This window comes from Brachycentrus maculatus, unplaced genomic scaffold (genome assembly GCF_059751285.1).
Source record: "Brachycentrus maculatus isolate JH-2025_06_01 unplaced genomic scaffold, ASM5975128v1 h1tg000714l, whole genome shotgun sequence".
NCBI lineage: Eukaryota > Metazoa > Arthropoda > Insecta > Trichoptera > Brachycentridae > Brachycentrus > Brachycentrus maculatus.
In genome coordinates, this window is record NW_028281445.1 from 42,016 (window position 1) to 58,856 (window position 16,841).

Here is a 16,841-nt window from a genome sequence, read left to right on the forward strand (position 1 = left end):
TAAAGGAGAAAATTTAATGAAGGTGAAAGCTCCAGGGACCTTCAAGACAAACTTAGCCAATCATTTATTTGCCCGGAGTAAGCAGTGGGTAGCATTTTTCATGATAATTTCATTAACCATTGTCCCAGAATGTCTGCAACTTATAAAAAATATAAACAGGCTAGATATAAAAATATACTTAGATAATTTATAAACCATAATTAAGAAATCGTCCATTGTATAAACGTAAGTTTGGTAAAAATAAAAACCGGTCCAGTTTTTAAAAACTTGGGTGCCTTTTTCAAGAGTATAGGTATGGAAATTCGGTTCCTATATATTTTATTTTAATGTTAATAATAATAATCACCAAATAAATTTTATTTTGGTTTTCCATAAAGATGTTTAAACTTTGTTACCAAAGATTAAACTTAAAAAGCTATAAGGTAGTTAAGGATTACTCAGTAATTTATTTAGTAAATTTAATAAAAAGATTTTAGTTGTAAATTAAAGTTTTTACTTGTTATTGCTTCTACACACAAGAACAACTTGGCAAATGCATGTGACGGACCATCTGGTACTTCCAGAATTACAACCTGGCTACCATTTATGTAACGAGAATTGCCAACCCGGCAACATTACAGAAATGTCGTTTTTCCTTAAGCCACCATGATACAAACAAAAATAACGAAACATGACATAATGACAGTAATTGACTGATTTTGGCTACTATGAATTATGACAAAAAACCGACAATGAACAGATCGCTGTAAAATTCGCGGATGACAGAAAGCATTGTAGACAATACCAAAAGACGGACAAAATGGATTGTCATATATGGTACAATGCAGCAGTGAAAAAATTCTACTGACTGCAGAAGCAATCAGGATTAGTAGACTATGGCTTTTTAAATGAAACGTGTCAATTCTAGATTCCGGCACCTTTCTTTCAGTTTTTTTTTCTATCATTTAAGCTTTTTTCATTTGCACTTGTTTTTATATATCTACTGGGAAATTTATTTATCATACAGTACGGTAAATCGAGTCAGGTGAATGTATTATTGTACATAAATCTCATTATATAAAAAGATGAAAAAAAAAGTAAAGGGAAAGGGTTTGTTTCATCAGCTTTTGAGAATCACTAAAAATATATTTGGTATGCAAAACTAGAAGAGAAATGCAGCACATGACACTGCTAGATGCATGAATATGATACATACCGATTTTTGTTAAATTATTGTGATATTTTACAGAAGTTAAAAAGTATTATGAATTTATTATTTGTATCCATAAATTATTACAATATGTATTTATTTTTGTGGCTCGATAGATATAATGCTAATCGATTGTTATATAGTAAAAAATAAAGAACACAAAATAACTTTAATCTGTTTTATTCTTACCATTACTGTATGTAGTACTTCTAAAACTAATCTGGATATAAAAACTAACATACGGTAGTTAAGAATAAGCTACTTACATAAATTACTCTAATCTCCCTAAAATATTTTTAGGGTTTGGCATTCTATGAGAATGCAAAGCCAAGACAGACTTATAGCACAAATATCTAAACAGGTTTTCGGAAAAATATGGCAAACACAGTTTAGTGGAAACCCAAACACAATTCAGAATCTGCAAAGAATAATTTTCCAACTTTTACAAATTAATAAAAAACCAAAGTAACGGTCGTCGGCCGGACCGAACAGCGAGCGAGTGTCCATCTCTGGAGTACTCCTAAAAAAATTTTGTCTACCTCGGAAGCAGGATCTCTTGGGATGGCCGGTCAAAAGGCGAGATTGACAGTCGCATACACCAAGCAAGACTTGCGTTTAACAGTAAATCAGTGATTTTCCAATCAAATAATATAGATCTGAAACTACGCAAACTTCTTGTCAAAACGTATGTATGGAGTGTGCTACTGTATGGCTGCGAGACATGGTGCCTATCTGAAAGAGATAAAAATAGGCTGAATGCGTTGGAGATGTGGATCTATAGAAGAATGCTCGGGATATCCTGGAGAGACCACATCTCCAACGACAAGGTACTACGATTGATCAAAGAAAGGAAGCACCTACTCGTGACTATCTCCAAAAGACGCGCCGAATGCATCGGCCACGTGCTAAGACAAGAGGGTTTCCTGCACAAAATAATAGAGGGGACGATCGAGGGAATAAACGCCAGAGGACGCCCACGCCGCGAATACCTAAGCGACTTATACGAAGACATGGGCTGCTCGACGTACGAGGAGCTGAAGAGGACTTCCGAAAATAGGCGAGAATGGCGAAAGAGATGTCATCTGTTGCTAGAGACCAATCCGCAGGATTGAGACCAGAGAGAGAGAGAGAGAGACAAATTAATAAAATGAGACTGATTAATTTGTAAATTAATCATAAAACTGATTTTATTTCTTCTATTCTCTCCACTCCTGCATTCTTATACTTGTTAGTCGAGGTCAGCGTGCTTCTTGCTGCCTTAGGTTCCTCAGGGACAGATCATGAAAATGGATTGTGGTGAAACAATAAAAGAAGTTATGATTTTATATTGGTTTTATTGTTATTAAAATAAATCACTTCTTGTTGTGAATGATTCCATCATATTTCTGCTGGAACCACTTCATGGCGTCTTCCTTGGTCAGGCGATGGGGGAAGCCAACCTTGCCACGCTTGCGCTTCCTGTGAGCTACGTTGAATCCTGAAATTAACAAATTCAAATGTCAAATCGCAACCTAATTACATTTACATAAATCAAATAATAGTATGTGTCATTTTTTATTTATTTATTTGCTAGAGTAAAAATTAAATCCATGATTGAATCCCACTAAAAATTTCTCTATGTTAAAAATAAATCTCTTTATAATGATGCTAAGTGGCTTGTGTTCGAAAAAGGAAATCATCTGTGGCACGTAGCAAGAATCTAACGAATACTAACAAGTAATGGAAGTATCTAATTTATAGCGCTTTTATAATTTAGATCAGTGATTCCCAAATAGTTTTTCCTGCGTACCACTTCAAGAAAGACCTCAAGCTCGCGTACCCCTTATTGCGGGGATGATATATAAAAAAAATTATAATTTTTTAAAAACATTTATTACCATCAATATACAGTTTTATTGATGGTGAAAATCAGTTTAATGTGATTAACCTGTCCGGGAGTATGGCCGTACATGTACGGCCATACCAAACTTTTCTCAAAGGAGTTTGGACGTACATGTACGGCCGATACAAAATATGATTTATGACACGATTTATATCAAAACATGTTAAAAACATGATTAATCGGTATTTCGATAATTTTGATATAAATCATGTTTACTGGGGTAAATATCTTTGTTTATTCAAGAAAACATGTTGCTTATAGCATCGACTATAATATAAAAATTTAAAAGTAAAAAAAAAACACAAAAACAAATTCACTCCTCAGATACAGTTTTGTTCGGAGAAACTCACACCCAGACAGGTTAAATTTTGTAAGTCAAACGATTGCTGCACGTATCCATTAATGTAACTGTGCATAGTGCTAATTAGGAAACACTGATTCAGATACAAAAATGCTATCATTTTATCAGTTGATTTGGCAGTCACTTTGCGGTAAAATCTATCCATTTTTTAGTTAAAGTTTTATTTAGAAAATACCACTATTTCTTAAATTCAACAACAATCCTAAAAATTGAAATACAAAAAGTCATAGACCAATATTGAAACAATAGAAATTCATAGAAATATAAGTAATAATAAACCCATAATTAACAATATGAAAATGACTAAAGCCTCCCCCTTACTGTCCCACTGTTTCAAAATATAAAATAAATAAATAAAAATAAGAAACAGCTCCTACCCCCTCTTCAAATTCCAACGTCCTAACGACACAACTCTAAAATTTAGATTTAGCTTCACATACTATGTTTGAAAATGTTGGGAAATGCATCAAACACGTGTCACCATAGATTTTAAGAAACCGTGGTTCTTACTAAACAAAACTTAAATTAAAAATTCTATCATTTCATTGATGAAAATATTTTGCATTACTCATTTTTTACATCATTAAGTTTAAACCTTTTGTTAGTATTTTTGGCAAACATATACATTGCCAAACTTTTATTGAACTGCTTTCATTAAATTACTCAGACAGTTAACAAAAAAATAAGCACCATATTGTAATTTTTAACATTCTCTTAAAAAATGTAAAACAGAGTTTTACTGTAATTATTTCTCATATTAAGTAATCCACCGAGCCAGAAAATGATGGGCGGATGTTGCAAAGAGAATTAATCTAGCATATTAATAACTAAGGTAACCCTCATAGACAAGAATTACCTTGAACAAAAAATATGCAAAAATTTGCAGTAAATTGTGCGGGGAAAAAATATTGATCAATGACAAAATGTATATTACCTGGCCTTCCAAGGACGACGTAGAAATCTAGACCATAGATACCAATGGAAGGGTCATATTTGATACCCAAGTCAATGTGTTCTTGAATACCAAAGCCAAAGTTTCCAGTGTCTGAGAAGTTTCCCCTCACTAACTCGTATTCCTTGACCTAAGTACAAATAATATAAGTTTAAGTTTAAAATCAGTTTAAACTGTTTATTTTTATATAAAGTTCAACAAAAAGAGTGTATCTCTAGTAAGTAATCCACCGAACTAATGGAAGGTGGGCGGAAGTTGCAAAGAGATTTATTAATCTAGCATATCTTATAAAAGGACATCCTCATGAGACAGGACATACGATAATGAAATAAATATGCCGAGGTATTTATGATACATAAATCTTCTGCATCAATCAATTACAACTCTCCAAAATTAACTTAGACATTAAAAAAATTATAAAATATCTTTAGTATTCAAAATATAAATACATAAATGTACCTAGGTATTTTTAAGCTTTTGAATAAAATGGCGTCAATTATAGCATAATTATATCAAATCATCAGCTCGGCAGTCGAGACAAAATTGAAGAAAATTGCTGTCTTTGCAGTATAGAATTTGTACAAATCCTTAAAAGCCATCCCATTGTATTTTTTTACCCTTATTATCCACACCCAATGATGCAAAGGGTACTGCAAAGTATAGAAGCATTATCTTGATCATTAATTGCATGAACAATCAGATCTGCGCTTCAGGTAACCAGTCTAGGGTGATATTAAAGAAATATTAAAGTGAATAAACACTAAATAATTTGGAAATGGAACCCAGGACCTCCAGCATGGTAGATAAATGCACTAAACGCTTCACTATGGAGACGGACACTACACTAAGGAGGCAAATTATAAAATTAGAAACATCTAAATGTAAAAAATATCCATGCCAAGACATTGGTCCATTCTCAAATTTAATACAAACCATACCATATCACATTGTTCCGCAAAGTGTGTGCTGCGGCACACTGGTGTACTGTGGTGATTAGTTGGGTGTGCCGCGAAAAAAACTCTAGTTTTGTGAAAATAACACAATTGCTTCAATTTTTTATTGCCTGTGCTCACTTGAGAAGGCTCATATTTCACATTAAACATAATATGTTACCATGATATGGTAAATATACACCTTTGAAATTTCTTAATTTGTTATGTGTACCTTGAATAGAAAAAGTTTGCGGAACACTGCCATATTAGATTGGTAGTAAAGTGTTTAGACATTATTGTCGGGATGTGTTTTCATCAAACCCGACCCTAAATATACTCGGACAGTCTGCCGCCCGACTCTCAGTATACTAATAACAAGTAACTGCAAACCCAATTCCAATCTGTACAATCTTTTTGGCATCTTTCACGCTCTACCAAAAGTAAGTAAATGGAATGCTCATAAGCATCTCCCGCTCTCTACCAAACCCGACCCTAATTACTCGGGACAGTCTGCCGCCTGACCCTCGGTATAACAATCACTAGTAACCGCAAACTCAATTCCGATCTGTACAATGTTTTTTGGTGTCTTTCGCGCACTACCAAAAATAAGCAAATAGAACTCTCATAAGCGTCTCCCGCTCTCTACCAATAATGTGTAAGACACTTTTAAACGTTTCTCGCAAACAATGTGTAAATACATGCGAAAAATCGGAAATATAAGTTCTGCTCACCTTGAGGCCTCTTTCGAGGATCTCTTCGGCCTTGACTCCCCGGACCGTGCAGTGGACAGCGATCTTTTCATTCCTACGGATACCGAAGGATCGTACGGTGTAGCGGGCCTTGGAGAAAACGGGCTGTTGTCCGGTCAACTGCTCCAACACCTGAATAAATTAAATTTACAAATAACAGACAATATTTGCAAATATAAATGAATACCACGGTTATATGCCGTGGCAAAAATAATGGTTTTCAAGTAAAAATGTTTCTTATTTTAAGTAATCCACCGAGCCAGAAAATGATGGGCAGATGTTGCAAAAAGATTTTTTATAGCATATTGTTAACTAAGATAATTCTCACAGATGACAGAATTTTCTTGAACAAATAATATGCAGATAGTACTACAGCTTACATTTCTACACAACAATTGTTAAGATTCGAAAACTAACAAGCATACCTTGCACAAATGGAATTATAAAACTAATAATCGAATTGATACTTTATTTTTTTTAAAGTTTAGAATGTTGAACATTATTTTTAATATCATATGGACATAAGAATTAAAAGTTCCAACTACTTTTAGGCTCAGACTGTTGATATGAAACATAATAAAAAAGGAAAGATACAAATGAGGTTACTTGAAGGATGTAAACAAACAAATAATCCAAACATACCTTGGCAGCACGAGTCAATCTGTCACCAGATTCACCAACGCAAATGTTCAGACATAATTTCCGAATATGCAGGTTTCTCATAACATTTTTGGTGTTATCTTTAATAACCTTCCCTTCCTTAGCTTTTTTAACAGGGGCAGCGGCCGGCTGAAAAATTACAAAAATAACGTTACAAAAACTATAAACACCAAGTCACTAAATCGTTCGCCACAAATCATTTATCAAATAACTCATCGCAAGCCGATCGGCTACATAAACTGAAAGATGACATTTGGAACGTGTATTTTCATTTGAGTAATAATTGCAAAAACTGGAGGCACATATCATTTTGATTTGCAGAAACGAATTAATCGATTAATAAGGATTCATAGTTTTTAAACCACAAGTAAATATACAAAGCGATCTAAAAGATATTTTAGGATTTAAAAAATAATTTAGAAAACAACACACCGACATGATGACCGACGGATCAAAAAAGGACCGCCGGAGTTACCAGTAGTTAATACTGATAAAAAGTATCGAGATTTTTTTTGGATACTTGAATATAGTTCTTAACTACGTATTTTCGTAGAAACTATTTTCAGTTCGTATCTACCTGGATTATACACTCTTTTATCTGACTAAAATGCTATTTTTCAAAAGGATAGTTATAGGAGGATTAAATAGAAATTAAGAATCACAAAGTTGATAAATTAAAAATAGTATTTTTACATGTAAAATATATTCCTTTCGAGTAAAAATATCGTTTTTCGAACTCAGAAAAAAAATTCAAATGAATCCGCTTAAGCTTTTCCAAATTTATTATTTTACGCCATTTAATTTTAATATTGAATGAAAGGACAAATGAATCAAAATGAATTTACGTATAAATAATATGCAAAACTATGGCAGCACTGATTTAAAATTTCATTGGCAACCGCACGTATTGATCAAATTTTACCGCTGAGATTTTAAAATATTCGGTTGGTCTGTGATTTCAATCTCTCGCGACCAGACAAAAATAAATAAAATGGATGATGACGACGATGGAAAAATTTTAGAATCGACTGAACCCCAAATCACTTCAGATATCCCTCAAGACAGGATTGCAGCCAGAGAACTCCGAATTCAAAAAAGACAAAATGCATTAAAAAGGTAATTTCTTCCGCTTTTACTTAATTTAATTACAGAAACTAATATTTTCTTATCCTTGTTTAATAATTTTTTTTTTCGAAAATACAAAAATATACACACAAATAAACATTTTTTTATATTCTATTGATCCAAGAATTTGCTAATCATAATAGATATCATAATTTTAAATATAGTTTCTGATGCAAAATAATAGTAACTTTATTCTTCTTTTATCATTAAGGGTCAGTGACTTCTCCAATAAGTGTGGCAATTTTAATATTTTATTGATAAATGTAAACTTATAATTATTTTTATTCAGCATATAGCGATACATTTTTTTAAAGCTATAAAATGCGTTTCTGTTTATATTTATTTACAGAAATAATTTGCCCATGTAAGTCCTGGTTGGTTGCTACAATAAACTACATCAGTATTACATAATGAAACTATAAAATATGTTTATAATAACATTTTGAGTGTGTCCAAATACCTGTTCACAAATCTGGATTATTTATTATTTGGACCCACTCAAAATGAAAATGATGTTTTCAAGTGTTTCTCAAATAATCCAGGGTTCGGACCCCACATGCATATGAAAGAGTTTCTGCTTAATAAAAGCTTTCCTCATCCCACCATAGATGTCTCTAATGAACTCTCGCATAGGTACTGTGTTTCGAATTCGATCAATATATCTAGAGGTTTCAAGAATTTGAGGAGTGTGGTTGTCAATCATGGGTAGAATTGGTGAATCTTACACAGGTGTAAAGTGATCGCTTAAACCAGCCTTGACGGCCGTAAACCTTGTAAATACCCAGACTTCCATATTCTTCATCATCGATGTTGAGATGCCAAAAAATAATATTAAAACTCATTTGCAGATAATCCAGAATTGTGAACAAGTTTTTGGACACACTCAAAAGGTTGTAAATAATAATTTTAGATCCTCACATGCAGAGAACCTTGCTGTCACTTTTGAAGGGGATGGGGTTGGGGAAGGTGGAACTGATGAGGATGTCGGTCCTGTGGAGAAGCAAGCGGCAGAGAGCGCTGCGTTACTGGAACACTTGCTGGCGGATGGAGAAGAGAAGGTCAGCAATGTGCGGGTAGCCAGTGATGCTCGAGAGGTGGCCAGAAGATTCGCAGAGGCCAACAAAAAGAAAGGTTTTCTCTTCTTCTTCCTTGCTCCATCCCAACTTATTAAGACTGTTAGGGTCAGCTATCCTCGTCCTCAGGTTGTAGGTCCTTCTATCATATATAACATCACCTAGGTCACCCTTCGAATTGTGTTATCTATCTGTAGCATCCATGAATTTTTGATCTTCTACTAGATGTCTTTTGAGGCAGATCCATGGCGATCGCCCGGTTTACAATATGTTCAGGATTTCTACGTCCTATGTGCCCATACCATCTCAATTGCCTTTCCTCTACCTTACTATTGATATCAGTTATACCCAGGCTTCCACGAATGCGTGAACTCCTTATTTTATCTCTAAGGGACACTCCAGCTGACCATCTAAGCATTCGCATTTCAGCAGTTTCTAGTTGCCTAGAGTAGTTGTTATACATCATCCAGCACTCAGAGCCATACAGGAGTGCAGGTCTGACAATTGTTCGGTAGACTTTTCCCCCAAAGACTTCCTCTCATTTTATATTTGTTTTGTTAATTTTTAATCACTCAACGGTTACTAGTGAACAGGTGGTATAATAAGGGGGATCTTATCTCTGTAATTGAATCCACATTGATAAAAAAATTCAATTTATTATAATAAAATTATCTTAACACATTGTTGGCAGGCGAACTCCGATCTGTACAATGTTTTTTGGCATCTCGCGTTTTACTAAAAGTGAGCAAATATCACACTTATAAGCGTCTCCTGCTCTCTACTAACAGTATGTTAATGACTCTTTTAAGCGTTTTCCGCAAACAATGTGTTAACACCTCAAAATGAAAAGAAAGGAATTATTGATTTCATAGTTTTTGCCCTCAAAGGGCTTAGGGTCAGGCATTTTTCGCACTACTGTGCTGGATGTTTTTCAGATAGTTCATACTGCTAAATTACTGAATTATTTTTTTTGTAGAAATTATAGCTAAACTTGAAGAAGAAGCCAAGCTGGCTGAAGAAAAATTCGAAATAATATCGAAAAATTGGAATCCCATTCTAGATTTGAATGATCCTATAGATATCAATGAAGAAATAAACATGCAAAAAGAACGGTGCAATGATTTGATAATGCAGAAAAATGCGCTCATAATGCAACTAAAGGAAGAAATGAGACTTGTAGATGAAACATTTTACCGAGATTTACAAAAACAGGTATAAACCTTTACTTAAAAAAATAATAATTATAGTATACAGTGAAAAAACTAATATATTTTTTTGTATATGTGATTTGAGCAGCTGATGGATATCAAGGAATTAAGTGAACGGATTGACGCTCAAGTTTTGTTAATGAGAAGTGCTTATCAGTCTCAACTAAATCTTATTGAAAATGCTATTGCAATGGAAAGAGCCATGACAATAGAGTACAACCGTAAGCGATGGGAAGCATTGTACAAAAAAAGAGACAAAGAAGAAATTGCCAATATTGATCACAAGCTGGAGCAAGTTAGTATTTTAAATTGTCACAAGATTGTATCACTTTAATTGAGATAATGATTTCAAAAACTGTTGTTCATATGGGTATATATTTTTCTGTCCAGTAAAGAAAATTCAACCTTTAAAAAATATATTTATCTTCGAACAACTTTTTTCAAAAGATTCATCTGATCATGTTTGAGAACAACTGTTGGCAATTTAAATAAAAATAGCCTTAAGATATTATTTAATCCAATTTTTAAATTACCATATAACACTAGTTTTTCAAATATTATAATTTTAGGTGGCTAATTTTGAGCAAAGGATGGATATTCTAACATTGGAACACAGAGAAAGATTTCGAGCTTCAAAAATACAACTTGAGACAGAAATTCAAACACTTCAACAAGAACTACAGCAGTTGAAAGCCACATGTATTATTAACAGCGAAAAAATTGACTACAATTTTCAGGTAAAATAATATTATTATCATGGAATACAGCGATCTGTGCCGTCAACGTGCAATCTAATAAAGCATTTATTTATTGTCTAAGGCAGGTATTAAAGAGAAGAGAGGAAGAAAATGTATTTGTTAGATCACAGCAAAAAAGAAAACTGAATAAAATGCAAGACATTATGAATGGGCTCAAGAGGAAGATCAAGAACGCTCAAAAAGATGGAATGGCTGAAGAAGCTAAGGCCACTAAAGAAATTTGCCGATTGCATGATGTTATGCTAGATCTTCAAGTTAAAGCGGAACATTTTGCTAATGTAAGCATTACAACATATCTGTCTATTTTACAAAATTTAGATGTAAACATGTTGTTTTTATTTGATTGCCATATTAAAAAAATATATTACAATACAACAGTGCCAAAAAACTATATGGTTAAAGTTCAAATATGTAGTTCAATGATTTTTTGGATAACTTTTGAGTGATTTTTAGTATTTTAAGATCTTTTAAAAATTCTACAAAATCATTTAAAAAATAAAATGACTTTTTAAACATTATCATATATTGTTTAGCTTTATGAAATTGATAAATAAATCATTTTACTTCAATTCAAATATTTATTTTCAGGTCAATGAACGGAAATACCAACAACTTTGGAGAATGAATAAAGAAAAAGCAAATGAATTGATTGGACAGATCATTACTATGGATGAAATGATTAATGAAAATATTCTTGGAATAGAATCGCCTCCAATCAAAATTAAGTTTCCTAAGCAGTCCGATATGCCTTCTTATAAAATTGCTGTAGAAAAAATACAAAACATAGGTAAATTTTATAGAACATTAATATTTTATTTCGAAAGATTCCATAATGTATCCTGTGTAAAGGCTATTTAATAATATAAAAAACTGTAAAATGAAGAATTTGCATAGTGACTATCATAATTAAATCTAATTTTATGTTTTTGATGGCTGTAAAGTTAAACCTTTCACATTAAAATTTTTATTTTAAAAATTATATTTTGTTAAAAATCATGATTTTTTATGAATGTTAAGAAAAAGGCTCACAATAGTGAGAATGATTAATTAATATTTGAAAATATTTTCTGCCTTGATCTTTGATAACTGCAGACTTTTTAATGTGTTCAGTAATTTCTTGTAGATTCATATAGCTGTGGATCTTCATCAACTAGTGCAGATTCTGAAACGTCTAAGAATTTCTCCGATAATATGTACAACCAATCTAAAAATAAACTGGTAAAATTATATTTATTTTTATGGATATTATATAAATAAGGTTATATACTGAATGCTTAATAAAATAAACTTTAGATTATGGATATGTTTTAGGTAAACCATGTCCTTAACTTGGTAGCAGATACTTCAGGATTTCTCATTGAAGAACGATTGTGGCCCCTTCTAAAGAAATATGAAGAAGAACCAGTTTTAATATGCAAACTGGACAATGTATTTAGTGTAAGTAATATTTACAGTGTAGGGCAGACCGGGTGTGACCATTTTTATAGTAAAATTGTCGTATAAGAAAAGAATCCAATATAAAAGTACAAATAGTCTGAAGACCAGTCAGTCGCTAAAAATGGAAGCATATTCTGCAAGACTCATAGTCATGCAAAATGTTTTCACCGGAATAACAAAGTCTACGAAAAAGATGAAAGTTTAACGCAACCACCAACGCATCATAAATTAAGCATGTATTAAAAAATATCATACAATTAAAAAATAAACAAAGTTTAAATATCTTCAATGGGATTCATTTGGTTTCTTACCCCCATATACTTTCATATTATTATTTATTGTTTGTATTTTTTTTAAATCATCAATTCATTTAAATCACTATCCTTGAACAGATTTTTTACAATGATTTGTCTAAAGCTCCAAAAATATTGCAATGTTATGAATCAATTTGTCCGCCTCCGTAGTGTAATGGTCAGCACGCTCGGCTACCGTTCTGGAGGTCCCGGGTTCGATTCCCAAGGGGGGTAAAATAAATATATGTGATTTTTTTCACTGTCATATTTATTCAATATTACCCTGGACTGGTACCTGAAGCGGAGGGCTGATCACCTTTCCTTCATGTGTAAACGATCAAGATAACACTGCATTTATATGACGCAGTGCCCTATGCACCATTGGGGTGCGGATAAGGGTTTTATTATTATTTATTATTTATTATGAATCAATTTACAACTTAATCTATTTAAAATATAAAAGTCGAATCATTGTGTCAAATCGATCTTTTCAGGCTCTGGAAATTAACCAGGAAGAGGATATACATATGCTTTGCTCCTATTTTGCAAAGTATTCATACTGCCCCGTTTGTGATGAAGGAAATGCTGAGAAGATGAAGAAAGATAAAAAACCTATTACAGAATATGAGGTAGCTATTAATTCACATTATTAGAGGCATATAGGTCACATTTCAGTAGTGTGATTCACAGTTTGCTTTCTCAATCTATCTATCTAGTAGTCATAAATACTCGTACATACAATGTCCAGGAAAAGAATTGAGAAAAATATAAGATTTCATGATAGCATTTTTTTAAAGCTCCTCTACAGTTTATCAGTGACGCCATGCATTAGTGATTTGTGATAATTTTCCCTTCTTGCTTAATGAGAAATTGATCCCGTCTTAGTGAACAGATCACTAATGCAGATCTTTATGACTGGATCTTACCAACCTTTACTCTTCAGAGACGACACACTTTGCCTAAAATATTTATAATCTGTTAATTTTTCTACCTTCTATTGTTTTCAGCAGAGCTATGAAGATTCTAAGAATCAATTGATTGCAATAGAGAGTTTTCAAGGAGAACATGGTAAAAAAATTATCCTGCTAAAAATGGCAATTATTATATTACTTGATTTAGTTTGAAAAACCTGATTTTATCGTATTCGTATAAAATGCCAGAAGAAGCACCATAGGGTATTATCACTGGGGAGGAATATCAGAATATAATATTAATTTTTCATTTGCAAAATTTGCTTATTAATAGAATAGTATTTATTCATCACCGGTTAGTGACAACAGCTCTTATTCTGTCTAATAAAATTTATTCAATTTATAATTGAAATATATTTTTTAAGGTGATCAAGCTGACGACAAAATTTCTCGAAGAAGTGAAGAGTATGTATTTTTGAAAATATGGATTTTATGTTTTTCCTCCCATTTCAAAAACATGTTTTTTTTATCTCATCAAATACAAAGTTTTTAGTTTGTTATTTCATTATGGTTTAATCACATTTTAATGTTTAACGTGATTTTGTAAAAAAAATAATACAAAAAAAAATACTGACATTGGAAGCCTGTTTAAAAAAATACTAATAGTTAATATTTTAATGTAATTTATTATTGGTAGAAAAGTAGCAGAGACCGAGTTGAAAATAACAAAATCAGAGCAGCTTTTGGTCAATGAAGTTGAAGAAATATTTAAAGACTGCAGCAGCACTATGTACGGTAAGGCTGGAAGACGTTTCATAGATAGATGATTTATCGGAAATTATTTCTCGATGATATGTTAATATATCGCTCACTCCTTTCAAGAACGTCATAAATCAAAAAACTTGATTTTTCAGGAGAACGTTTTTAAAGTTTAACAATCTAACACAATGTATTAAAAATAAATACCAAGCCACTTATTGAACTTTTTACTGTGCAACAAATCTTTTTAGGTAAAACCTGTTTTTTCTTCATTTGAAAAATATTTGGTATATTTTTAAAAAATTGCATTTTCTGCCCTGTAGCGGGTAAATATTAAGTAAAAAATATGCCGCTTTTGCTGGGATTTAGTAGTTTTTCTGGGCATTCTGAAAACATGCACAACTGAAAATTGACAATTTTTGATTTATGACGTTCTTGAAAGGAGTGAGCGATATGTATTACTTTTTAAATCAAACATAGATTTTTTTGTGTCTACTAAGTTGTATTTTATTTAAAAAAAACACAAATAAAAATTAATATTGTGAAATTGTTTCGCCTAGTTATGGCATTTTATGGATATGTTGATAATCGAATAAAATCTTCTTTCCAAAGATCCATCCATGGGGGCCTTAATAGGCATGGGCGACTTCTCATCTTCAGTAGATATGAATGTGGCCAGAAGGATGCCAGTAACGTGCAAGTACGGTCACGATCTCAAAGTATCCTCGGTGCATGTTTTGAATGCGTTACAAGAATTTGTAGCCAGTGTTGTCGCAGCCGACAAAGCCGAAAAAAGGTATCATTAATCACTTCATATAACCATTTTTATAAGTGGCAATATACTCGTCAAAATATAGAAATGAAACTGTATAGATGAAATATAAAATATGCTTGATCGGAGGTGGCGAACCTAGGGCCTTAAGGCAGCATGTGGCCTTTTGGCTAGTTTGATATGGGCTTTTTACTTATGCCAATTTTAAAAAAATCTGAATATGCACATGTAGAAATACATGTAAAAATTCAGCTTATAAGTGCTTGCGTCTACAAAACTTGAAAAGTAGTCAATTGAAATTTGTATGAATGCAGCCATATGTTAAATCAGATAAATTAATGTGGCCTTTAGAAATCTAAAATTTTTCCACCAAAATAAACTAGATAAGTAAAAACCAAAATAAAAGACCACTGGGTTCGAAATTGAGTGTGTAATTTAAAAGTAATTTAATAAACTTTATTTTAATATACTTTGTGTATTTTCAAATAGAAGAAAAAATCTACTTCTATTTTAATATAATATTAAATGGACCTTACGCAATCAGTATGATGTCGATGTGAATGAAGTTAAGTCCACTTTAGTTTTAGTTGTGTCGGGTTGTGGTTCCGTGGTTAATGTCGCGGACTCTTAAGTCAGAGTTTCCCGGTTCGAACCCACTCTACCACATTTTATACCTATTCAATGAGCCGCTTAGGCACACAGAAATATTATGAAATTGAAATAAAATTGTGTATATAATAAAAACACAAATATTTCTCTTTTTGTAAAAAAAAATAGAAAAAAAAAGCTTCCATTGCCATTAAAAAAATACCTTTAAGATATATTTTATTTTAGACCTATGCTTTCTAAAATGGACACTGCAATATCGCGTAGTTTAAAAACCGAAGACGTTGCAATGTACTGGAATAAATATAAAGAAATATTTCCCCCACAAAAAGAAAAACTATGGAGTGGTTTACTGTTTGCTCTCAACAAATATCTTCCTATTTTACAAGGTGAGTGAATATGTAACATACAAATATATTTCTGTTTGCACCTATAGTACAGAGTGTAAATTATTTTTAACATAAATTTGTTTTTTCTTTTAGAAAGACAAAAATTGAATGAGGAAGTTGTACAGTTGAGAAAACAAAACTCTGATTTGCAGCATTTACTGCGAGGACATATTCCGTCAACAGATTTACCAAAAATTAAATTTCTATCACCAATCAGTAAACAAATTAAATTACCAGCACAAAATAATTTTTCATAAATTAATTCAGTATTTTTTTTAAATCCACCTGTATATGTATTATGTTCAAGACAATAAATAAATACCTTTCCAGTAGCAGATTTTAATAATACATATCTTTAAAGTAATGAAAATTTAATAGTTTCTTGGACTAGGCTAAATTAAAATTAGGTTGCCGATCAGTTGTTCATCCTGTAGATATATCAGGTATATTGGACTGCCGGCAATATTAAAAACCTTTTTTTGTTCTTTTCAAGAAAAATTATTTCATATCTTACAAAACAGTTTGATGCATTAATATGAAACTTAGCCACCACTGTTGTTTCATTCAAAAACTTCATGGGTTTCCATAACTGAAATTTCATAAATTCCTGTATCTATGATACAAACATGTCGACAAAAAAAGAGCAATTGGAATTATCGGTAATCCAATGGAGATTTTTGTGAAATTCCTACTAAAAAATATTTCCATAGTCAAATCCCAGTTGTTAAAAATTTTATATTTAACGTTGGGGAAAATTTTATGATTAATATTAAGTTATCAAGATA

At 32.0% G+C, this 16,841-nt stretch overlaps 2 protein-coding genes across 2 annotated transcripts; one reads left to right on the forward strand and one right to left on the reverse strand.

Moving 5' to 3' along the window:
• Positions 1-2,503: 2,503 nt before the first annotated feature.
• On the reverse strand, positions 2,504-7,185 carry LOC148300444 (large ribosomal subunit protein uL5-like). Its single transcript, XM_088274753.1, has 5 exons — positions 7,158-7,185; positions 6,708-6,854; positions 6,048-6,197; positions 4,367-4,514; positions 2,504-2,666 (listed from the first exon to the last, which is right to left on the reverse strand). Exons 1-5 carry the CDS (start codon positions 7,161-7,163, stop codon positions 2,542-2,544), a joined length of 576 nt encoding a protein of 191 aa, XP_088130879.1. The 5' UTR covers positions 7,164-7,185; the 3' UTR covers positions 2,504-2,541.
• A 436-nt stretch (positions 7,186-7,621) lies between these two features.
• LOC148300445 (dynein regulatory complex protein 1-like) lies at positions 7,622-16,383 on the forward strand. The gene is made up of 17 exons (XM_088274794.1): positions 7,622-7,841; positions 8,519-8,538; positions 8,817-8,981; positions 9,900-10,135; positions 10,220-10,426; positions 10,701-10,868; positions 10,955-11,167; positions 11,478-11,676; positions 12,013-12,107; positions 12,201-12,326; positions 13,114-13,248; positions 13,627-13,687; positions 13,956-13,995; positions 14,228-14,325; positions 14,902-15,085; positions 15,896-16,056; positions 16,150-16,383. The coding sequence occupies exons 1-17, from the start codon at positions 7,717-7,719 to the stop codon at positions 16,311-16,313; spliced, it is 2,397 nt and encodes a 798-aa protein (XP_088130920.1). The 5' UTR covers positions 7,622-7,716; the 3' UTR covers positions 16,314-16,383.
• The last annotated feature ends 458 nt before the right edge of the window (positions 16,384-16,841 follow it).